Source organism: Melanotaenia boesemani, chromosome 22 (assembly GCF_017639745.1).
Source record: "Melanotaenia boesemani isolate fMelBoe1 chromosome 22, fMelBoe1.pri, whole genome shotgun sequence".
NCBI classification, from domain to species: domain Eukaryota; kingdom Metazoa; phylum Chordata; class Actinopteri; order Atheriniformes; family Melanotaeniidae; genus Melanotaenia; species Melanotaenia boesemani.
This window is the reverse complement of record NC_055703.1, coordinates 581,148-606,182: the sequence shown is the minus strand read 5'-3', so window position 1 is coordinate 606,182 and position 25,035 is coordinate 581,148. Positions and strand designations below refer to the sequence as shown.

The window sequence follows — 25,035 nt, the reverse complement described above, 5'->3', positions numbered from 1 at the left end:
CCACCTGCTTTCTAGGACATGACCATGAGTTCACTGGACTCCAACGGCCTCCACAGCCACCAGATCTCAGTCCAGTAGAGCAGCTTTGGGATGTGGTGGAACGGGAGATTCTCATCATGGATGCAGCCTACTGCAATGCTCTTCTTTCTGGTCTTCCAAAGAAGTACCTGAACCAGCTGCAGCTTGTACAGAACGCAGCTGCACGTCTGTTGGCAAAGACCAGAAAGAGGGCCCACATTACACCAATTTTAAAGTCTCTGCACTGGCTCCCCGTCAGCTTCAGAATTGATTTTAAGATTCTTTTATTGGTTTTTAAGTCTCTTAATGGTCTTAGCCCACCTTATTTATCTGATTTGCTCCTATCTTATGAGCCCAGGAGACCCCTCAGGTCCTCTGGTACTGGCCTTTTAACTGTTCCCAGAGTAAAAACAAAAACCCACGGTGAGTCCTCCTTTTATTTCTACGGCCCTCGTATGTGGAACAGCCTGCCTGAGGAGGGGAGCACCTAGTGTGGATATTTTTAAAAACAGACTCAAGACCCACCTTTTTAGTTTAGCATTTTAATCATTACTTTTATTATTACTATTGTATTTATTCATTTCTTTAGTCTTAACACACAGGCTGTATTCAGCTTCTATTTATTTATCATTTATGTATTTGTTTTATCATTCTGATTCTCTTATTTCACGGGTTCTCTTATTTTATGGGTCTTAGCAATATTACTTTTATACCCAGGGTTGGTTTTTAGATTGTTTTAGATTTGGTTTTGCAGTTTTTATCTCAGTGTTTCCCCACACCACTAGACCCCAGAATGTATGACAGCGTTTCCTTGGTCCTTTTAACTTGGTCCTTTTAACTTGCTTTTACCCTCTGTGTTGTGTGTGTGTGTTTGATGGGAAGGGGTGGGAGGTGGGCTTGCTGCTCTTGGGTTGGGGTTCTGGGGGATTTTATTCTCTGTAAAGCACCTTGAGTTGCTATTTTTAATGTATGAAAGGTGCTATATAAATAAAGTTTTTGATTTGATTTGATTTAAAGCTTTGAACTAAAGAAGACTGGACTGTTGTGTCTACCGTGTACAGTTCTGTGTTTTACGTTGGCATGGAGTGGGCAGCTGTTTGTTGGTCTTTGCTGCCCCCATGTGTTGAAACAAGAAGTTACAGTCACCTGATAAATCATGGAACTCCATGAGGCCTTGAAAGCAGCACAGGCTCATCAGTCCAATCATTTCTGTTTATTCACATCTAGAAGGTATGAAATTACATGTACTGTACATTCCCTCGTGTCCATTCTGTTTTTAAGCTCTTCATCACGAGGCCTCTTTTCTCTGCCTCCTGTCTGACATGACATAATCAAAATAAATCAAGTATTTCCGCACAACTACCAGGGCTGTATGTTTAATCCTGGTCTGTACAGAAAGCTGAGACGTGAAGTTACTACACAAGAGTCCGAGTCAGATATGTGTTACTGTGTCGGAGTTAATGTGTCGGGTTAATTCAGTCCATCCTGCAGGACGTAACTTGTGAAAAGTTCATTTCTTTTAAATATTTGCAGTAAAAGTTTATTACAAAAATTAACTGGAAGCATATTCTGACATCCCACGAAGGAATTTCCTTTAATAACTTAAAATCATTCTCACATGGATTATCCCAAACTTTGAACATGTAAGACTGTGATGTGACATTCAGTCCTCACTGACAGACGTCCTCCTCTGGGACAACACCAGCTCCTTCACCCGAGGAGTCAGGGCTGTGAGCTGTGAGCGGACGCTCTGGGCCTCCTCGTCCCGCTCCCCGGCCTCCTCCTGCTTCCTGCCCTGGCTCACCAGCTGCTTCACCACCAGGCTCTGATAGGACGACAGCAGCTGCTGCTGCTCCTGCAAAATAAAGCAAACACTGTTTAACAAGTGATTTTCACATCAACTCTGCAGCAGACGGAGCAGAAAACTGGTCTAAACCATCCTGAGATGAAGCGTTTAGAGCACAATGAAGCTGAGACGCATCTGTTATGGAAGATTTCAACATTTAATGTTTGATGGAAATGTGCATCTGTTTCTACATCTAACAAGATGCTGACGTTTGTTTACTGTGTCACGCAATCTGCAGTCGGCCATGTTCATCTTTCAGCTTCTGCTGGCTTCACATGAGATGTGTGTCCCAATTCAGGGTCTGCACACTTCGAAGTGCGGATTCGTCGGCCACATACGTCATCGCGGTGCGCGAAGTACTGTCCCAATTCACAGAATTTGAAGGACCCTCCGAATCCACCCTTCGAATCCGCACTTCGTTTGGCCTCAAACGAAGGATGCTGGTGATGCATCCTTCACGGCCTCTTTTCTCCCACAATTCAGGACGGTGGTGAATCAGCAACCTCAGAAGAGTCGTATTAAGTTTAAATAAAGTTTTATTTTAAAAAAAGTAGGTTTTAACTACACTTTAGTATATACGTTACAAAATCAAGTACATTTAAAGCATGTTTGTTAAATGGTGACATTCGGTAATATTTGATATTCAATTACTTTCAAGGGGTTAATGAAGTGTGTACCAGCTGGAAAACAACAAAGCCGTTTTTCTTTCTTTTGTTTTTCTTTTTTTTTTACTGTTGGTGTTGCCGCTCCGTGTTCAGCGTCTACTGACGTTTCCTACGAGTAATTTCTGAGGTTTAAGTGATTCAACGTCCTGTGTTGTTGCTATGGGAAATTCTTGTAGACTAGGTAGGCTGTCCCATTTCACCAACGTTAAGCAGACTTCGAAGTGTGTACCCTACGGAGGACACTCTGTAGCCTACGTAGTCTGCGCACTTAGAAGTGTGCAGACCCTGAATTGGGACACAGCTACAGTAGCTCTGAACAGAGTAAGCCCCTCACATTACAGCAGCCATTTTACCATATCTTCTACTTTATACTATATAAGCGTGTTGTTTGGGGAAACGTTTATCTGAAGAAAACATGATGATCCCTGGTTGAGATTCTCTATGAGTCTTTTATGTAGCTGTAATAATGAGCTGGGAGGCTGCTACCTCCTGTCTAAACTTCATTCTACTGGAAACGTTGCACTGGTTTGTTTTATTATTAAACCACATCAGCTGCACATGGATATGCTTCCGTTTAGATACACCAGCTCATGTTTGGGCTTTCCTGGTATAACCTGGATAAAATAAAACAATTCTTTGTGTTGTATTAAACTGACAGGTGGATATTTTAATACTTTGGCTGTCCCTGCCCACACCTGTCCCTGTCCACATATACTGTCCACATCTGTCCCTGCCCACACCTGTCCCTGTCCACATATACTGTCCACATCTGTCCCTGTCCACACCTGTCCCTGTCCACATATACTGCCCACACCTGTCCCTGTCCTCACCTGTCCCTGTCCACATATACTGTCCACATCTGTCCCTGTCCACATCTGTCCCTGCCCACACCTGTCCCTGTCCTCACCTGTCCCTGTCCTCACCTGTCCCTGTCCACATATACTGTCCACATCTGTCCCTGTCCACATCTGTCCCTGTCCACACCTGTCCCTGTCCACATATACTGCCCACACCTGTCCCTGTCCTCACCTGTCCCTGTCCACATATACTGTCCACATCTGTCCCTGTCCACATCTGTCCCTGTCCACATCTGTCCCTGCCCACACCTGTCCCTGCCCACACCTGTCCCTGTCCACATATACTGTCCACATCTGTCCCTGTCCACACCTGTCCCTGTCCACATATACTGCCCACACCTGTCCCTGTCCTCACCTGTCCCTGTCCACATCTGTCCCTGTCCTCACCTGTCCCTGTCCACCCCTGTCCCTGTCCACATATACTGCCCACACCTGTCCCTGTCCTCACCTGTCCCTGTCCACATCTGTCCCTGTCCTCACCTGTCCCTGTCCACCCCTGTCCCTGTCCACATATACTGCCCACACCTGTCCCTGTCCTCACCTGTCCCTGTCCACATATACTGTCCACATCTGTCCCTGTCCTCACCTGTCCCTGTCCACATATACTGCCCACACCTGTCCCTGTCCTCACCTGTCCCTGTCCACACCTGTCCCTGTCCACATATACTGTCCACATCTGTCCCTGCCCACACCTGTCCCTGTCCACATATACTGTCCACACCTGTCCCTGTCCACACCTGTCCCTGTCCTCACCTGTCCCTGTCCACATATACTGTCCACATCTGTCCCTGTCCTCACCTGTCCCTGTCCACATATACTGTCCACATCTGTCCCTGCCCACACCTGTCCCTGTCCTCACCTGTCCCTGTCCACATATACTGTCCACATCTGTCCCTGCCCACACCTGTCCCTGTCCACATATACTGTCCACACCTGTCCCTGTCCACATATACTGTCCACATCTGTCCCTGTCCTCACCTGTCCCTGTCCACACCTGTCCCTGTCCACATATACTGTCCACATCTGTCCCTGCCCACACCTGTCCCTGTCCACACCTGTCCCTGTCCACATCTGTCCCTGCCCACACCTGTCCCTGTCCACATCTGTCCCTGTCCACACCTGTCCCTGTCCACATATACTGTCCATATCTGCCCCTGTCCACACCTGTCCCTGTCCACATATACTGTCCACACCTGTCCCTGTCCACATATACTGTCCACATCTGTCCCTGTCCACACCTGTCCCTGCCCACACCTGTCCCTGTCCACATATACTGTCCACATCTGTCCCTGCCCACACCTGTCCCTGTCCACATATACTGTCCACATCTGTCCCTGCCCACACCTGTCCCTGTCCACACCTGTCCCTGTCCACATATACTGTCCACACCTGTCCCTGTCCACATATACTGTCCACACCTGTCCCTGTCCACATGTACTGTCCACACCTGTCCCTGTCCACATATACTGTCCACATCTGTCCCTGCCCACACCTGTCCCTGTCCACATATACTGTCCACATCTGTCCCTGCCCACACCTGTCCCTGTCCTCATATACTGTCCACATCTGTCCCTGTCCACATCTTTCCCTGGCCACATATACTGTCCACATCTGTCCCTGCCCACACCTGTCCCTGTCCACATCTGTCCCTGTTCACACCTGTCCCTGTCCACATATACTGTCCACACCTGTCCCTGTCCACATATACTGTCCACACCTGTCCCTGTCCACATCTGTCCCTGTCCACACCTGTCCCTGTCCTCACCTGTCCCTGTCCACATATACTGTCCACATCTGTCCCTTTCCACATCTGTCCCTGCCCACACCTGTCCCTGTCCTCACCTGTCCCTGTCCTCACCTGTCCCTGTCCACATATACTGTCCACATCTGTCCCTGTCCACATCTGTCCCTGTCCACACCTGTCCCTGTCCACATATACTGCCCACACCTGTCCCTGTCCTCACCTGTCCCTGTCCACATATACTGTCCACATCTGTCCCTGTCCACATCTGTCCCTGCCCACACCTGTCCCTGTCCACATATACTGTCCACATCTGTCCCTGTCCACATCTGTCCCTGTCCACATATACTGCCCACACCTGTCCCTGTCCTCACCTGTCCCTGTCCACATATACTGTCCACATCTGTCCCTGTCCTCACCTGTCCCTGTCCACCCCTGTCCCTGTCCACATATACTGCCCACACCTGTCCCTGTCCTCACCTGTCCCTGTCCACATCTGTCCCTGCCCACATCTGTCCCTGTCCTCACCTGTCCCTGTCCACCCCTGTCCCTGTCCACATATACTGCCCACACCTGTCCCTGTCCTCACCTGTCCCTGTCCACATATACTGTCCACATCTGTCCCTGTCCTCACCTGTCCCTGTCCACATATACTGCCCACACCTGTCCCTGTCCTCACCTGTCCCTGTCCACATCTGTCCCTGTCCACATATACTGTCCACATCTGTCCCTGTCCTCACCTGTCCCTGTCCACATATACTGTCCACATCTGTCCCTGCCCACACCTGTCCCTGTCCTCACCTGTCCCTGTCCACATATACTGTCCACATCTGTCCCTGCCCACACCTGTCCCTGTCCACATATACTGTCCACACCTGTCCCTGTCCACATATACTGTCCACATCTGTCCCTGTCATCACCTGTCCCTGTCCACACCTGTCCCTGTCCACATATACTGTCCACATCTGTCCCTGCCCACACCTGTCCCTGTCCACATATACTGTCCACACCTGTCCCTGTCCACATCTGTCCCTGCCCACACCTGTCCCTGTCCACATCTGTCCCTGTCCACACCTGTCCCTGTCCACATATACTGTCCATATCTGCCCCTGTCCACACTTGTCCCTGTCCACATATACTGTCCACACCTGTCCCTGTCCACATATACTGTCCACATCTGTCCCTGTCCACACCTGTCCCTGCCCACACCTGTCCCTGTCCACATATACTGTCCACACCTGTCCCTGTCCACATATACTGTCCACATCTGTCCCTGTCCTCACTTGTCCCTGTCCACACCTGTCCCTGTCCACATATACTGTCCACATCTGTCCCTGCCCACACCTGTCCCTGTCCACATATACTGTCCACACCTGTCCCTGCCCACACCTGTCCCTGTCCACATCTGTCCCTGTCCACACCTGTCCCTGTCCACATATACTGTCCACACCTGTCCCTGTCCACATATACTGTCCACATCTGTCCCTGTCCACACCTGTCCCTGCCCACACCTGTCCCTGTCCACATATACTGTCCACATCTGTCCCTGCCCACACCTGTCCCTGTCCACATATACTGTCCACATCTGTCCCTGCCCACACCTGTCCCTGTCCACATCTGTCCCTGTCCACACCTGTCCCTGTCCACATATACTGTCCACACCTGTCCCTGTCCACATATACTGTCCACACCTGTCCCTGTCCACACCTGTCCCTGTCCACATGTACTGTCCACACCTGTCCCTGTCCACATATACTGTCCACATCTGTCCCTGCCCACACCTGTCCCTGTCCACATATACTGTCCACATCTGTCCCTGCCCACACCTGTCCCTGTCCTCACCTGTCCCTGTCCACATATACTGTCCACATCTGTCCCTGTCCACATCTTTCCCTGGCCACATATACTGTCCACATCTGTCCCTGCCCACACCTGTCCCTGTCCACATCTGTCCCTGTTCACACCTGTCCCTGTCCACATATACTGTCCACACCTGTCCCTGTCCACATCTGTCCCTGTTCACACCTGTCCCTGTCCACATATACTGTCCACACCTGTCCCTGTCCACATCTGTCCCTGTCCATGTGTTGCACCACTGTGAGAGTGTGAACATTTCTTTAGTCCAGGTTAAATGCTGATGAGGGACCTTTTGATTTAATCAGTGTGTTAATCTGGATGTAAATAATGTGGCTGCAGCATTTTATGCTTGTTGGGTAAAATGTTGATGTCTGAGGTTTTAGTTAAAACTCCATGTGGAGTGTGTGTGGATGTGTTTCTGTTCCCATGGTAATGACACGGCTTATTTTCCTGCATGAAATATTTGGTGGGTCCTGCTGAGCCAAACATTTCTCCACCGGTGGGCTGCTGCATGATAAAGTTTGGGAACCCCTCCTAAAGTTGGACAGTCTCTAAGCTGAGAAGACTTTTTAGTTTTCAGGTGAACTTGCTGTTGACCACTTCATGTTTTTGTAGTGAATATTGCTGTTGGTGTATTAAATGTACTACGGTAAACTTGCATGTTATTTATCTCAACAGAAGATCATCATTAATATAAGAGTCCTGCTTTGACTTTTGTATCGAACCTCTTGACGAGAAGAGAGAAACACTGGACTAGTGATTTGTAGTTTTATGTGATTATTGGTCTAGAACAATGAGCTTTAGGGATTATTAAGTCCATGTGTGTGTATGTACACTTGCACAAGTGTGAGCATATGCATGCAGTATATGTGCTGGGGTGGCCTGAGTGAGTGTAACTCCTGGCCTGACTTTGTGTCCCAGTCAGGCCCTGAAGTCATCGGAGGATGAGGACCTGACTGAAGACCTCTGGAACTTTGCTTCGTTTCACTTAAGCTCCACGAACCTTTGACCAGATAACCTCGTCTACATGTTGGTTTCATGCTTTTATGGAGGTTTTTGTCTCCTGCAGCACATTTCCAAAGGGTTATACACTATAAAATGTAAAAATGAATTTGGAGAGAAAATATCCTTCATTTTTCCCGTGCTCCATCATCATCTACTCTAACACAGAGGTACCTGCAGTGATGCTTCCACCTCTGATTAAATCTCAGAAGTGGTGGCTTTATTTTGATACCAGGATGGTTTACACAGAGTTTGGAACTATAGAGAGAAATTCAACTATTTTTGGATCATGTCCTCTTCAAGCAGAAACCACAAAAAGACTCTTGGGGCCTAAGAGGTCATGAGACAAAGCGTTTAAACCACCATGAAGCACAAACACATCTGTTACCTTAGATTTTAACACTGAATGGAAATGTACATCTAACCAGATGCTGAGGTTCATGTTTACTTTTCAGCTTCTTCTGGGTTCACATGAGATGTGTCACTTCATACTTTCATTTGTTTTAACACAACACGGTCAGACAAAGCTTCATCTAAGACACCTCATGATGATCCTACAACACCAGGAAGTTGTGTGTCGCTGCGGTTTCTGGCAGTAGACACGGTGACAAGTGTCAGACCTACTGTGGGTATCCGGCCCGTGAGCGTGCCGATGACCTGAGGCACGCAGCGGCCCGGGGCGTGCAGCATGCAGTGGGTGCTGGCCTGAAACAGCAGCACGCTGGTCAGGTGGAGGACCAGAGCTGGATCCTCCGTGTCCTTCAGCTGCTCGGTGAGAGCCTGGCGGTGCAGGAACAGAGCCTGTCTGGATGAAAGCACGCCCACACCGTTACCTTCTAACTGCAGCACGGCAGAAACTTAGTAAAAACATTTTCATTACCTCTCCTTCTTCTTGTCGCCCTTCTTCAGCATGAATCCACACACTTCAGCACACGACTCCAGGTTTGACAGAAAGTCTTCAAGCATCTGAAACAAACAGAAGATGTTTCAGAAAGTCTCGATGGTTGCCAACCGTTATCTGGTTATGCTGAGGATGAAGAAATAAAAAAACAGGTTAGTTCCAAATGAAAATATTATTTATTGTTAACTGGTTGCAGCTAAGGTTTGAGTCCTATCTAAAAGACAGGGTCTACTTTGTGTCTATAGGTAACTAATCTGAGGGAACTAAAGCGTCCCGCTCGGCTGGAATGAAGGACTTTCCACACTGACTGCTACACGCTGGCAGCAGACTGGCACCTTATTTATCTGGATGGGTTTCAGAACGTGGAAGTTTTTTTCACAATGACACAACATGTTCTACTGGTTGGGGTTCGTATTAATATCATCTCTCTTTTTCCTGAAAATCCTGTTTTTCCCCAAGTGTGTGCTCTTAGGAGAATTAATATGGAATGTGTCTTTCAGCATTGATCTGCACATCACTATTATTTATTCTTCTCATATCATTTCTTAGGTAAAAGCATAGACCTGTTCTTACATACATTTATTTGTTTCACCGGCACACCGGTGCGAATGCAGCCCACCGGGAATCCTCCCGAACCTCCCGATTAGCCGGCATTGCTCTTGACGTGTATTTGAGCATGAGATATGGGAGATTTGGCGTGACAGCGTGAGAAGCCACTCAAATGCGTGAGTTTTACGGCCAGTGTGTGAGAGTTGGAAGGTATGCATTATTTAGCTAGAATTAAACATGGCAGTAGCTTAGCTGTAAACTTATAAAGGGAACTCATTAAGGTTTAATTGTAGGGGTCAAAATGACTGATTGTAACTGCTCTGGTAGTTTCAGAATAATGGTATTCGAGTCTTAAAAAGAGTCCAAATGCGGTAATTATGTTAGCGGAGCTGAGAAAGTTGAGCTTTACACAGATAAAGTCTTACTGCCGGAAAGCTAAGCTTACTTTTCCGTTCAGGGAGCTGTGCAGCTTCATCAGAGGTCCTCTGGTCTCCTCGGACAGTTTTCCCAAAATCTTCAGTCTGACCTGAGATGGCAAATCAGAGACATTCAACACTTTTCAGTCAACATCAGCTACAAATCACTTCAGCCATGACACGGAGATCAGTTCATCTACAACACTGAGTACAGAAAAGCATGCAGAAGTTCTTACATCTGATTGGACTTTTATTTACAAACGGATGAGTTAGAAAAAAATTCACCCCCCTCACAGTTGTCATGAAGGTAAACTTAACCTTTTAATCCTAAAATGTTTTTTTGTACCAGGCTTTTAACATGTTTATTTCTGCTGTGAAGTTGGTCTTTTTAACATGGGAGTCTATGGGGATTTGCTCTGTTTTGGAGCCCCTAGTGGACGTGGGGGGAACTGCAATGCTTTGCACTTCCACACAGGCTTCACATTTTACAGGTTGCCGCTTGGTTACGTGTCACCTGCTACTTTCTGGATTCAGGATCTGGATCATTGTGATCCTGGATCACAATGATCCAGATCCTGAATCCTCTCAATCTGCATAGAAACAAGTCACATTCCTCACTGCTCCACCCTTCTCTGACTTGGGGTTGGAAACATGACCTGAGCTTTCAGGCTGCTGAGAGGAGATGCAGAAACAGACCTCGGTGGTGATGGTGCTGGCATTCTCCACGGACATCATCAGGTCAGCAGCCAAGAAGTTGACCAGGATGTTGGTGACGTCGGTACACACAGTCTTCAGGACATGCTTGATGATGTTGACCTGCGTCTCATCTGCACAACATTGGAAAAACATTTTGTTTTTAACCCTTTAATGACATATGGCTCAAAACCTGTTTAACATAATCTGATATTTGTCTGCTGCACCCTGGTGGACGCATTAATAATACAATAGTGCACTACAATCATTTAGATATCACATGATAATAAACAGTAAATATACAAACCTTTTTATTCATTATTTTTTACGTTTGTGAAACAACACATGAAGAGTTCAGATAAAAAAATGTGAATTTTCTCCCTGTTTGTTCTTGGCTCAGACTTTAAAGTGTTAAAAACAAACTTTAGTTAGTAAATAAAGTAGACGGAGGAGAATTTACCAGAGAAGAACTTGGTGCTTTTTTCAAACAGTCGGACGTTGCTGTACAGGTTGGAGATCTCCTCCTGGAGGTCCTTCATGCTCTTCTTCTTATTGGTCCCTGACGGAGAGCTGGTGGATGACATGAACACCGTCCGCAGCACCTCCTGATAGGTTTTAGCCAGAGGCCTGCGGAGACGTTGACAGGACCGATTGCTGCGTGTTTGTTTTGGAAAAGTGTCAGGAACAGAAAACAGACTTCAGACAGGAAGCTGTGTGTTACCTCACTAACTGCTCTGCCAGCTCAGAGAGGATTTCTTCTGGGCAGTCACTCACCCTCTCCTCTAAAACTGAGAATATCTCCTCCTGGGTCATAAATGGAGCTTCAATCTGTTTGCTGCGATCTTGGCAAAAGTAAAATACAAGCTAATTAGTCTCACTGGGATACTTCAGATACCTTTGTCTTCCACAAAGAACAAAGCCTAACAACCCAGAGGAGAAGTTCCCTGCCGAGCATCCATTACTCTCTCGTTACGACAGAAGGCCTCACTGAGCAGCTTTAATGTGCACACAGAGACATTATGTCCTTGTGAAGATGAAATGGCTCTGTGGCCCATTGCATACTTTGCTGTGAAGGTCCGGTTTCGTCATCGCTTTCTTCGTCTCTCCTCCCCTTCTTCTTGGTTTTACGAATGCGGATCTCTCGGGCGTTTCCTCCTCCTCCTGCTTTCACACTTCCACTGCCCTCTGTGGGACACAGACAGCATGATGAAGACCATCACACAGCTCAGACCACAAGTTTAAACTCGCTGTTGAGGCAGGTTTTCAGATATAACTTAAGAACAGGTGAAGTACTGCCAGTTGCAGGGGTGATGGTAATCTGGCACCATGCCGGAATTGAAGCATGTGGCAATTAAAGATGGGAGAAAAAAAATGTGAAATACACGAATGCAAAGAAAAAAAAACAACTGCTGAACGGAGACCTTGTGCTCTCAACTACTCATCATTTAACTGATTTTGTTTCTCCAAATGCTTTCCCTCTGTCGTTGTCAATGGCACTTCTGTGCTTTTCTGCAACTATTTTGGCTTCGTAGCTGCAAGGGATGAAACTGTAACGTCGGCTCCAAATTAGTCTATTAGTGTAGTTTATGGTAAGCCTCAGAAAAAAAAAGAGCCAGATTCCTGTTTCTGGACATTATTCTTTAGAAAACTGACATATGCCACAAGCAGAAAACGTTTTGTCACAGGATGTTGACAATAAAAAATAGTTGGCAACAAATTTACCCATCGACTAATGTCAGCAAAAAAGAACAACAACAAAAAAAAAACCTACTAAGAGAGACATCGTCTTATTCTCTTATCTCTGCTGAGAGCTGCACATGCGCAATAAAGTCCACCAGGGGAAAAATATGGCGGCCAAGCAGGGAACAAAACGACGGCAGAGGACGTCAAAAGTCTGAAATAACTTCACATTAAACTTACAAAATAAATTAAGTACATGTGAGATTTGTAAACCTTGCGTACCATGAAGTACATCAGCAATGCTCGAACATTTAAAGAGGAGGCACGTCGGACTTACAGAACAACCTCATGCAAAATTTCAAAGCTGAAAGTAAAATAGGAGCCTTTTATAATATTCATGATATACATAATCCGATTGGTCGACTAGTCGTTTTAATAGTCGGTGAATATTCATCCATCAGAATAGTCATTAGTTGCAGCCCTACTTCTAATGTAAAGTTTAATCTTAGAGTTTAGAGAAAACCACTGCCACAATAAAAGACACATCGTGGCCAGACACAGCAGTCTAACCTAACACCAGCTCAGAGTAACTGCTAACGGTAGGACTATGGCAGCTGGTCCTAGCGTCGAGGAGCAGTTTGAAAGGGATACTGCCGCTGCAACTGAGGAATCCGGAACAACTTTAACAGTAATACTGCCAGCTATCTGGATGAAAACCCAGAAGACCGCGACTGAAAACGTAAGGAGAGACGTTACGGCCTGTGCAGAAAGAGACACACAGGTAGAAACGAGAATCTCAACAACAGAGCATATAACTGAGGTCCAAGAAAAGGTGAATAATCCAGAAGAAAAAAACAAAGATTTGGAAGAAAAAATATTGTGAAATACTGTGAAATAGTTTTTAATACATTTTGTGATGCAATCGAAAAATTAACATAAATTTAGAAAGAATGGTCATTTAGACTATATTAATGTGTCCAACTACTGAATGAAAGGCCATTTTCTGGCATTCTGGGGTTAAAATAATTTTCCCTGAAAAGTTCTGTGAACACTTCAAATATCTGAGATGGGATGAAACCCTGAAAGGCTGAGGTCTTTGAGACCTGTCAGTCAGCTGCTATGCTGACGGGAAACGGCTTACCTTTTCTTCCATTTAACGTCTCACCAAACAGTGAGAAACAGAATTTATCTCCAAGGAATGGTTGTAAATGAAAAAACATCCTCTGCATATAGTGAAACTTCCTGTTCTCTCCCTCATGACATTGTGGTCATTTGAGCATATTTCTCTGAGCTAAAGTTATTAACTTAATCCTTCAAATAAAACCTTCACAGAGCAAAAAAGACTTGATCCTGTTAGACGCTGCCTAGCTAGTAATTTTTCATCATGAGGCTATTAATGTGTGTTGTCTTTTGTCAGGAACAGGAAAAATCAGTGTGCACTGGAACAAACCTGCAGCCTTCTTCCTCCGCTCTGCTTCTCTCTTCTCCTTTTTGGAAAGTCCTGAGCTCTCCATCATAACGGATGCTTGCTTCAGATCCTCTTCAGTAACAAGAAACACCGGATTGTTCTTGACCTCCTGATGAGAACATTGTTAAAGATATATAAACATTACACCTTCAGATCCACACTGGTGTTTTATTCTTCTTCATTCTAACATAGAAAGCTGCACCTTTTGAGCCTTCTGCTGCATGGCCTCGTCAAATAAAGACAGACAGTTACTGATGAACTTCTCACTGACTACAGCGGTGCCTCCAATCATCCTGGCAGAGGACTGGATATTAGTGTTCCTCATGGCCTGGTTGATGAGCATCCCAACGTCCTCCATCGACAGGCAAGTGGGCAGAATGGGCTAAAGCAAACAGGGCGAGAGCCCGTGAGAACATGACCAAACCTGCAGCTTATTTAAAGAAAACAAAAATGGGTTTACACGAAAAGAGCTGTGCTGACCTGAAGGTCAGCCCACGTGGCCGAGTTAACAGCCTCCTCCACAGTAGCCTCCACCTGGTCCACCAGAGTCTGACCAACACATGCTCCTCTGAGGAACAGCAGCTTGTTGGATTTAAAGCGCTTCTTAATGTAGCTGGAAGGATCAGGGATCCCGAGTCTCACTAACGCATCAAACTCTGCAGAAGGAAGAAAATATCAGTTCCACTAAAGGAATTTTCCTTTACATGTCTCGGGACAGATCTGCAACAAAAATCTGCAACAGGGTTTTAATTCAGACGAATTTAAACATCTCTTAGAAGTGCCAATAACTGAGCGCTAAGCAACTCAGCTCCAATCTGAAATGAAAACTCCCATATGAATGCTCATGTATTCATCTATCAGGAACACAAGATGTGGTGAGCATGCACAAATGTGATTTATGTTGTAAATTGCCTTTTAGACTTTTAAATGATGTCATTTCCACATTACTGTATAACATGAGCTGAGTTTACTGGATGCTGAGGAAGCAGCAACAGAAAGCATCAGTATCAGTGACGTTGTGCAGCCTGCAACAGAAAAAAGCAACAACAAAAGCGACTCATGTCCAAATAAGAAACATGTTTCAAACATCTACACAAGATGCAGGCTACACAAAATACACTGTACACCAAAGGAAAACGAGAAGTGCAACTGGAAACTATTAGAAGACGATATTTGGGAAGATCTCTGTGCAACTTGCTAAAGAGACTCAACAGCCAAATGTGGAAAGAATTCAACTGGAAATGAACAACCAGAAACTTCATACCCTTCTAGTCATCCCTACACTTCTGAAAACCTTGACTGAAGTTTTGCTGGAGAAAATGTGGGAAGTTTGGAGACCTGGGATTATCCCTTAATCCAAGAATTATCGGAAAAATGTTGAGGCAGAAACAGACTTCCAGTAGAGGCTGGTGACCAGTATGATGTTGCTATGAAACCAAAGTGTACCCTGCTTGCTTCAGGACTGGACATCCGGGAGCAACGATGTTCCCACCACTCAGACCTGTCTGCACATGTTAGAGACACGCTGCAAGAACACAACTGAACCTCATGAAGGGAAATGTTTGCAGGAATTTCCCACAACTGCTAAATGTGCAGGATTCAGAGAAATCCTTGGAAGGTACATCATGGCTGCACCTTGCAGGTAAGTTTGTCATTACTGGATTTCTATGAATTCTTACTGGGTGGCGTTTCTCTGTGTTGCTTTATTGTTCTGATTGATCAGTGCAGTGTTATATCCCCATGTATCCCCTTTAATATAATTTCCTCAAAGCTCTCACTATGTTAAAGAGAAAAAAAACAAACAAAAAAAACATACCTAAATACCCATTTTGCTGGAGGAAAGCGTCCACCCAGGCGTTCTGTGTTTTGGCGTAGATATCGGGGATGTAAACTGCTTTGTCCTGTCGGCCACCAACCACACTTCCTTTCAGACGTCCAGTGTTCACCAACTCTTCCAAGACAGCTGGCAACGAGGAAAACATCTAATATTTCAGTACAGTGTGGTGTGTTTTATCCATCTGTGATAAAAACAAAGAGGACGGTTCTTCTTACAGTACAAAAGATGTTCCTGAAAAGCAAACTTTCCCATCATGCTGCTGACAGGCGTCGGCCTGCAGGACAAAGAAAAGCAGGATATTCAAGGCTGAGAATAAGACCAACAATAAATACAGCACATGTGGTGTGAAATCTTTATTTATATCAGCGTTTCATCCATTAATGACAAAGTCCATGTTTGTTAGTCTTGGTGTTTTTCTCCTGAAAATAAAACAGCGTACAGGCTGATGGTCACATTCAAAACAAAATAACACAGCAAGGCCAGGACCCATCTAAGCCCTCCAGAGGTGACTGGTATCCAGCTAACAGATTCTCACATCAGACCATTTAAGTCCTGCAAATCTTGATTTGGGACTTTAAAAAGCATCCATTGTCTTCTCTACAGTCCAGTGTTTGCCTGTCCTCACACCACAGCTGTCCAGGTCCATCCTATAAGCCCTAATGTTTGAGCAGGTCTGGTCTGATCAGGGGTGTTGCTAGATGTAAGGCTTTAGAATAAACAACAACAACAACAATAATAATAACAACAATAATAATAATAATAATAAAAATGTGCTATCAAACTAAAGTAAAACATAAATAGAGAATTAATAATCTAGTCAGATTATAAATCAATGTTGATTTAAGACTGAGACGTTTCACCATGTGATGGAAAATATGAGCTGATAGTGAATCTGATGCAGCAACACATCTGTAAAAAGTAGTTCCAGGGTGATGTTCAGCACGGTGTAAAAAGTAGTTCCAGGGTGATGTTTAGCACGGTGTAAAAAGTAGTTCCAGGGTGGTGTTCAGCATGGTGTAAAAAGTAGTTCCAGGGTGATGTTCAGCACGGTGTAAAAAGTAGTTCCAGGGTGGTGTTCAGCATGGTGTAAAAAGTAGTTCCAGGGTGATGTTCAGCACGGTGTAAAAAGTAGTTCCAGGGTGGTGTTCAGCACAGTGTAAAAAGTAGTTCCAGGGTGGTGTTCAGCATGGTGTAAAAAGTAGTTCCAGGGTGGTGTTCAGCACGGTGTAAAAAGTAGTTCCAGGGTGGTGTTCAGCATGGTGTAAAAAGTAGTTCCAGGGTGATGTTCGGCATGGTGTAAAAAGTAGTTCCAGGGTGATGTTCAGCACGGTGTAAAAAGTAGTTCCAGGGTGGTGTTCAGCATGGTGTAAAAAGTAGTTCCAGGGTGATGTTCAGCATGGTGTAAAAAGTAGTTCCAGGGTGATGTTCAGCACGGTGTAAAAAGTAGTTCCAGGGTGGTGTTCAGCATGGTGTAAAAAGTAGTTCCAGGGTGATGTTCAGCACGGTGTAAAAAGTAGTTCCAGGGTGATGTTCTTCATGGTTTAAAAAGTAGTTCCAGGGTGATGTTCAGCATGGTGTAAAAAGTAGTTCCAGGGTGATGTTCAGCACGGTGTAAAAAGTAGTTCCAGGGTGGTGTTCAGCATGGTGTAAAAAGTAGTTCCAGGGTGATGTTCAGCACGGTGTAAAAAGTAGTTCCAGGGTGATGTTCTTCATGGTTTAAAAAGTAGTTCCAGGGTGATGTTCAGCATGGTGTAAAAAGTAGTTCCAGGGTGATGTTCAGCATGGTGTAAAAAGTAGTTCCAGGGTGATGTTCAGCACGGTGTAAAAAGTAGTTCCAGGGTGGTGTTCAGCATGGTGTAGCATCTCTTCTTCTAACATGTCTGGAAACATCTGGGAAGTGAGGAGACCAGTTGCTGGAGTTTTAGGAGAGGAATGTTGTCCCATTCTGGTCTGATGCAGGATTCTAGCTGCTCTACAGTCCTGGACCTTGGTTGCTGGATTTCTGCTTCCATGATGCTCCAGATGTTGTGTACTGGTGAAAGGTCTGGACTGCAGGCAGGCCAGTTCAGCAGCCGGACTCTTCTCCTGTGAAGCCATGCTGCTGTGATGGATGCAGGATGTGGTTCAGCCTCGTCTTGCTGAAATCTGCAAGGTCTTCCCTGAAAGAGACGTTGTCTGGATGGGAGCAGATGTTGGTCTAAAACTTCTAGACATTTGCCTCAGACCATTTTAAATGAGCTTTGGTCCAGAGAAGATGGTTCTGGATCTTGTTCACATCTGGCTTCTTCTCTGCATGATGGAGCTTTAACCTGCATTTGTGGGTTTCAGGGTGAACTGTGTTCACAGACAGTGGTTTCTGGAAGTCTTCCCGAGTCCATGCAGTGGTTTCCAGCAGAGAACCATGTCTGCTTTTAATGCAGACGATGACCAGCATCCAGCCTTGTCCCAGGCACACAGAGATTCCTCCTGATTCTCTAAACATTTTTATATTATACACTGTAGATGGGAGTTTCAAAGCCTTTACAAATTTCTGTTTAGGAACATTTTTCTGAAATTGTTCCAAAGTTTTAGATCCAGTTTGTCTCAGATTGGTGAAGCTCTGTCCATCTTTCCATCTGAGAGACTCTGCCTCTCTGAAATGCTCCTTTTATACCAGTCATGTTTCTGACCTGTTGCCAGGTAACCTGGTTAGTTGTCCAATGCTCCTCCAGGTGTTTCTGGTTTGTACCAGGTACTTTTCCAGCCTTTTGTTGCTCCTCTTCCATGTCTTTTGACATGTGTTGCTGCCAGTGAATTCAAAGTCAGCTCATATTTTCTATGAAATGGCAAAATGTCAGTTTTATTTGTTTATTTGGAATAAAATGTGTGTTTATGCGATTTGCACATCATTGCATTCTGTTTTTATTTACATTTTACACATCGTCCCAACGTTTTTGGAACTGGGGCTGTACGTTGTATTATGTGCCTGTTTACCTTCCACCACCTCTATGTGGTACATGTAATGGGATGTGGACGGTGCTTCTTGTAGCCGATGTGGAAACAATGGGGGTTTTTTGCTTGTTTTTTTGTTGTTTCTCTTTCGGCTTTATTGTGTACTGTGTGGCTGTCATTGCTGGGTGGAGTATGTTATGCAATATGTTAATTCTTGTTTCAACTAATAAAAAGTATGAATATATTTTTAATTGGTTACATTAGATAAACTGTACTGATCTCTTTGGGCAGGTTCCCTCAGAGAAATGATGAGTTCCAGCAGCAGTACAGAACCACAAATAAATATGAAGTTAAAATAAAACACAATATACTAACCATACAGGAAAAATACAAGTTAAACTATAGTTGCATTGCTTAATTATCCAAGTAGTAAATAATGGTTCAGTTTGCATTTGACTACTTAAGCTGGATTTATACTCGCTTCTTGTTAAACTGCAGAAGAGAAAGTGCAACACAGCAGCGTAACCCTACGCTTGACTCTACCGAGCACAGATGCCGCGCGAGTATAAATCCAGCTATAAAGAGGGGTGTTAATGTTCACTGTCCCTCTGCATATCAGCTTGTTGTGGTAAATAAAGTCACCTCACCTGAATTTGAGGTTTTACTTTTAAAACCAGCATAAAAAAGTCAAATGTCCAGTCTTTATTCGTCTTTATTTTCACAAAAGAGATTAGCTGGAAATGTGTTAAAACAGATGTGTTGTTAAAAATGGTGGTGAAATTTATTGTCCAATAAATATCCATCAGGTCATGTTTGTATTTGACCTCCTGCTGGACTGTGAACTTCTTCTATTCTGGATCTATGACATGCAGGGTGGACACCTTTCTGATTGATGATACTCGCTGAGAACTTTGTTTTTCTAGTTTATGCACTAAATTAATACATCGGGATATCTGTAGCATTAAAGAAGCCAAACTTTAAGACCTTTAAGAGCGTTTTAATGCTGCTTTGATCAAATTTAAGACCTTAGATTCATGAAATGTAATAAAGCATGGAACCACCTTACAAATACCTTACACCTTACAGCAAACTGAATGAGTGAACTGTGATACTACTTCTTCCACAATGATGGAACAGATGTGAGTTCGTCTGTCTTTGCGTCCAGCTCAGCTTCCACTTGTTCTAATTTGCACATTTTTTCTTTGTTTCTCTTCCTCGGTGTGTTGGATTTGTTGATGAGCGGGATCATCAAGGTTCCGCTTCTTCTGCAGCTTATCAGCATGTAGGCTGCTGGACACCTGCAGCAGAGCTTGCTTCTTCTTCCTAACCTCCTCTCTGGCTTCTTCTGCAGCCTTTCGCTTCTGTGCCTGGGCATCAGTGATTTTCTTCATCTTTTGCTCATTTAGATGTACTCTGTATCAGGACCTTGCTGATGCAGCAGAGGCAAGTAGTTCCTTTGAGATGGGGACTTTGAGAACTTCCCCACAGACACGGACATAATCACAAACCAATCGCTGGGCAATCACTGTGTCTTCCTGCCTATTGCAGGTCTCCACCTCTGTGTTTACAGACAATGCTCTTTCTACTGCTGCTTGTCCGTGGGAAACAAGTAGCAGTTTCTGGCAAAACTTCCGTAGCTGCTGAAGCGTTGGCTCAGGACACCATGGAGAAATGCCTCCAGTCTGCTCTCTGTGGGTCTACAGGACAGAAAGGTCTCACTTCTTGCTCCAACAGATGAGACCTCACCAAACTACGTTTTAGTTCTTTGGTTGAGGGTTTGGTCAAACATCAAAGTAAAACCGCCTCTGTTGACATCGGCCACGGTGAGTTAAAGATGTAGGGAGTCGAGCCAAATTTCATTACATAGGCGGTTTTGTCTTTACCATGTACATAGCATGTACACCCCGTCGTCCCAGTTTAAGGAGTTGCTAGTCTGCTTCCTGATCTCGATTGCCTCCTTTATCCAACGTTTGAATTTGTTTTCCCAACAATCCTTGGGCTGTCCCCGTCCATGATGTGGCTGTTCCTCCTGCAGGGATCCAATATGGCTGATTTCTAATTCTCCTGTTCTGGGTTAGCAACTCCTGGGACGAGGGGGCATACATGCTATCACACACCTGGGATTCCCTACTCCAGAGACCACCACATGGTGGGGTCATGGTCACACCTACGGAAAACGGACGTTTCTGAGGAAGGCTACAAGTGACAGCCGAAACATGTCAGGTAAGTTAAAACATCCTACTGTTACTGTCTGAAGAGGAAAAAAAACCCTGAGTAGAAATAAATATTACTGGGGCACGCACCCCGGCGCCTCTGGGTCTAGTCTGGACATGATGACAGAGTTCTTTAGGTCTCTACAACTGTCAAGTTCTCTCACATTTTAAAGCAACACCCCAAACCTTGACATGCACAAATTTCTTGCAGTGAACAGTATTTTCAGGTCTGCACATCTTTCAAGATATCTTCTTGCTGAGGGCCAACAGATCTGAAATGGGTTTACCTTGTGACTGCACTGAAGAGCCCTCGTATTCTGGCTTTGTGACGGGAGACAAATGCAGGGGTAAATATGACACCTCTGTTGTACTGGTCCATTTCTCCCTGGATGAGCTTTCCGAGACGCCTGGACAACTCCTGAGACAGGTGAGAAAACAGACTTTTTTAATGAGGTTTAGCTCTGAGACTGAAAAAGGGATGAAGTCACGATGAAGACCGACTCACCACAGTTAAGAAGTCTCCTGGGAGGTCGTAACTTTTACACAATTCTGCAATACTGATCAAACCAGCCTCCTGCAGCTTGTCATTCACCTCTTCAGCTAAACGGTCCAGATACGTGCTGCAGACAACACAAGAAGATCAGCGGGTGAATATTTCATTTGAGACTTTTTTAAACCCTGGTATGCCTTAAAGTTGCATCGTCTCCTACGCGAGACTGAATCTAGCACAAAAGTCTAACAAAATTATGAATTTAACTTCATATATCCAACTCCCCAGGTTATGGAGTGCATCTTTATGATGACAGTTGCAACCATCCCAAAACTGCAAACTGAAGCTATCATATAAAATATGCCTGAACTACATTTGAAAAGTGGGAATCACTGCGAGCTCCAGCGCTGGTGAATCCTAATACTCACGCATCGATCAGCTGTCCCAGAATAAGCTGAGTCCCTCTGTCAGACTTTGCAATATCGTTTGCTCTGTTTTCAATGTGGACCCAATCCACATTGAGGATCTGAAAGGAAATTCCAAGTTTGTGTCATCAACCACAGCAGGAAACATGAGAGACTCGGAACAGATGTTCAGAGTACTGACACGCACCTGCTGGAGGTCCACAATGTTGATTCTTCCTATGAAACAACATGACAGCATTTATTCAGGGTTACTTCTATTTTATAATCCACTACAGCTGCTACTTCACTTCTACTGAACCTGACTGACTTTTAAGAATCCATTTTTATTTATAAAGCACTTTTCATACATAAGTAGCACAAAGTGTTCTACATAATCCAATGGACACAAAACAATGTTTGCAAATAGGAAAGAATATAAAACAGCAACTAAAAATCCACAGCCATCTCTCTCTCACACACCCACACACAAAGCAATCCTCCCTCACTACTATGACGAAACAATATCGTGGGAATCTGTTCACAGGAGCAACCATGACCACAGAGGCTGCCACCATGGGGACAGCCCAGGTCTGAGCCGGCCGGGGGCCACACCACAGCCATTTGGGTTGCAATGCAGGGTCCCTAGCCACCCAGACCACAGCCAACCCCATGGCAACAACCCTGCAGACCAAGCAGGCAACGGTCCTGCCCCAGCGTGGAGGGTCCCCATGAGGATATACTGGAGTTAAAAATGTTAGAAGTTGAAAACTGAATACACCTTTAAAAAAAAAAAAACGAATAAGAATGATAAGTATGAACGTTTTACTGAAGAAGCTCATAAAATCAATGTGCCTTAGCAAAACAAAGTCATAAAAAACAGAAATTACAAAAACAGGTGGACAATTTTTTTTTTAAATAAGTACATAAGTAAAATAAAGTTTAAATAATAAAAATCAATAAAATAAAGTAGCCTAAACAAGGTAAGATAACAATTCAGTTAAAAGATTACAGTAATCTAATTAAGTAGAAATAAAAGCATGAATCAGCATCTCGGTGCTGGCAGAGAGAGGAACGGGCGACTGGTGACGTTTAAGATGATAAAATCCTCTTTGTGACATTTCTAATGAGTAAAATAAAATCCAGCTCAGAGTCGAAAAGGACACCCTGATTTCTCACACACCGACAAGGATTAAAATGTTGTCATTTTGATCACATGATCTCCTGTCTTCAGGACCGATAATCAAAACTTCAGGTTTGTCCTGGTTGAGCTGTAGGAAATTCTCTGCCAGCTTAACTTTGAGCAACCAGATTGATATTTTTCTAAAATATTGTATTAAAACTTGTGCAACTGAATAAAGACAACTTCTTCTATAATTTTACTTATATATAGGATGGTAGTTATCAAGACTGTTTGGGTCTAAATTATTACTCTTCTTCAGAAGGGGCCTCACCACTGCAGTTTTACAGGCAGATGGGAAGACGCCCATCTGAAGGGAGTAGTTTACCACGCTGAAAGAAACCATAAAATGATTGGATCTAAAAGGCAGGTTGTTGTGTTAAGTTAGGAGAAAACTCGACCAAGCATCTTTGCATCAACCAGGACAAAAACAGGTTCAGGTATGTTAAAACAAAAAATTTTTTAAAGAAAGACTAAATCTAATAGCACTGATTATACTTCTGAAGTGGTCTGCAAAGTCCTCACACGCAGCATCTGATGCTGTCAGGGAGGACTCGTTAAAAACTGTGTTTATTAAAGAATCGATTGTTTTAAAAAGGAATTTGGGATTGTTTTTATTGTCTGAAATAAGATCGGAAACTGGAGTGATCTGGTCTGTTCAACTGTCTTATTTTAAATTTTAAGTTATTCCTTAAAATTTTTTAAATGAAAAGCTCATTTTGGTTTCCTCCATTTCCTCTCTGCTCTCCTGCAGTTTCTTTTGAGGTTTCTCATTTCTTTGTTTGGATCTTTGTTTGGTTTTTGTTTTAAGTTAATGTCTTATGTTTGTACAGTGTCCTTGGGTGCTTTGATAAGGCGCTTTTTTTAAAATAAAATGTATTATTATTATTATTATTATAAAGTGGAGCTGCAGCATCAGTGACTGACTTCAGTTTGATGTTAAAATAAAATCACATGAAGCAGGTAAAATCTGAGCAGCAGCTTGGTTTAAAATGTCGATAAAATTTGCAGCCACTTCAGGAATAATGTATCGCTTCCTCACAGTTCTCACCGTGTGTTTAATATCACACACTTGTTGTCTGACACAGCCTGGCCAACACACCAGTGGACAGACCATAGGTTATGACCAGATCCAGGGTGGTCATAACGGAGAGCCAGGAGGTCCAAACCATACTTAAATCATTTTAATCCCCGTTTCTCTGTTAAACGGACCTCCATGAACATAGAGCTCATCTCGGATTTCCCTGGTGATCTGAGCCGGGGTGATGTACTCCTTTCCATCGAGTGTGTGCACTACATCCAGCTTCTTGTCTTGAACCAGTTTGGCAATAATTTCAATGCAGTTTCTCTCAGACAACCTGTGGGAAACATTACAAGTGTCAATAAATAAATAAAAATTAGAAATAATAAACTTATTTAAAAAGAACAAGATATTACTTATTGGTTGTTTTGGCATCACTAAACACTGCTGTTTGCAGGGAGAAGACAACTTGGCCAATCAAAGTTTGCTAGTGTTAGCTTTAATGCTAACTGCTTTTACCTTTGAACGGTGTCTGCAAACTGAGCTTTCTGGAAATCAGCGGCGAGCCGGCGAATCTCTTCCCAGTCGGCCGCCATGGTCACGGGTTAAAACTGTCAGCGAAGCCAGCCAGCTGTCAGTTCTTTCTTGGACCGCACACTCGCAAGGACCGACAGCTAACTGCTAGGTGGCTAACGAGGAAGAAGCTAAAGAACACGTCAACATACAGCGACGTAAACGGAGAGCCAGGAGGTCCAAACCATAGTTACGTAGACGCCGCTTCATGGTGGGGGGCAAAAGAGCACGCCTATGAGGTCAACTACTCTTAACTCGTGACGTTTTCAACCGAGTTTCTGGTAAATTAGTTAATTGTAAACTTCACCCTTTTAGGCGTTGTACGCCTATTTGTATACTACTGTATAATACTATTTGTATGGGGGAGTAACAGTGCCACAATTAAATAATTAAATATATCTGAATAATTACTTAAATTTGCCATTAAACAATTTAATCAATAAATATGTAATTAAATAATTACATAAATGTGTAATTAATTAATTAATTCAAATTGGAATGTGCCATTAATTAATTAAAACTGTAATTAAATAGATAATTAAATAACTACTTAAATGTGTCGTTAATTAATTAAAGTGAAAATTAAATACATTAATGGGTTATTATATTATATTATATATATATATATATATATATATATATATATATATATATATAAATACATTGATGATTATTTCACTATTTATTTAATTATTT

At 43.9% G+C, this 25,035-nt stretch overlaps 1 protein-coding gene across 1 annotated transcript; it reads right to left on the bottom strand.

Annotated features, from left to right (window-relative positions):
- Nucleotides 1-1,095: 1,095 nt before the first annotated feature.
- LOC121633861 (E3 UFM1-protein ligase 1-like) lies at nucleotides 1,096-24,512 on the bottom strand. The gene is made up of 19 exons (XM_041976157.1): nucleotides 24,286-24,512; nucleotides 23,958-24,103; nucleotides 21,777-21,805; nucleotides 21,593-21,690; nucleotides 21,180-21,294; nucleotides 20,962-21,092; nucleotides 15,746-15,804; nucleotides 15,510-15,656; nucleotides 14,174-14,349; nucleotides 13,896-14,075; nucleotides 13,676-13,802; nucleotides 11,608-11,730; nucleotides 11,267-11,387; nucleotides 11,006-11,172; nucleotides 10,549-10,679; nucleotides 9,882-9,962; nucleotides 8,867-8,952; nucleotides 8,611-8,791; nucleotides 1,096-1,873 (listed from the first exon to the last, which is right to left on the bottom strand). Exons 1-19 carry the CDS (start codon nucleotides 24,360-24,362, stop codon nucleotides 1,682-1,684), a joined length of 2,367 nt encoding a protein of 788 aa, XP_041832091.1. The 5' UTR covers nucleotides 24,363-24,512; the 3' UTR covers nucleotides 1,096-1,681.
- Nucleotides 24,513-25,035: the final 523 nt, after the last annotated feature.

Coding starts and splice junctions, on each gene's coding strand:
- LOC121633861 (XM_041976157.1), bottom strand. CDS start 24,362: ATGGCGGCCGACTGGGAAGAGATTCGCCGGCTCGCCGCTGATTTCCAG. Junction 24,104..24,285: donor TTTGCAGACACCGTTCAAAG/GTAAAAGCAGTT, acceptor TGTTTCCCACAG/GTTGTCTGAGAGAAACTGCA. Junction 9,963..10,548: donor CCAGCACCATCACCACCGAG/GTCTGTTTCTGC, acceptor TTGCCATCTCAG/GTCAGACTGAAGATTTTGGG.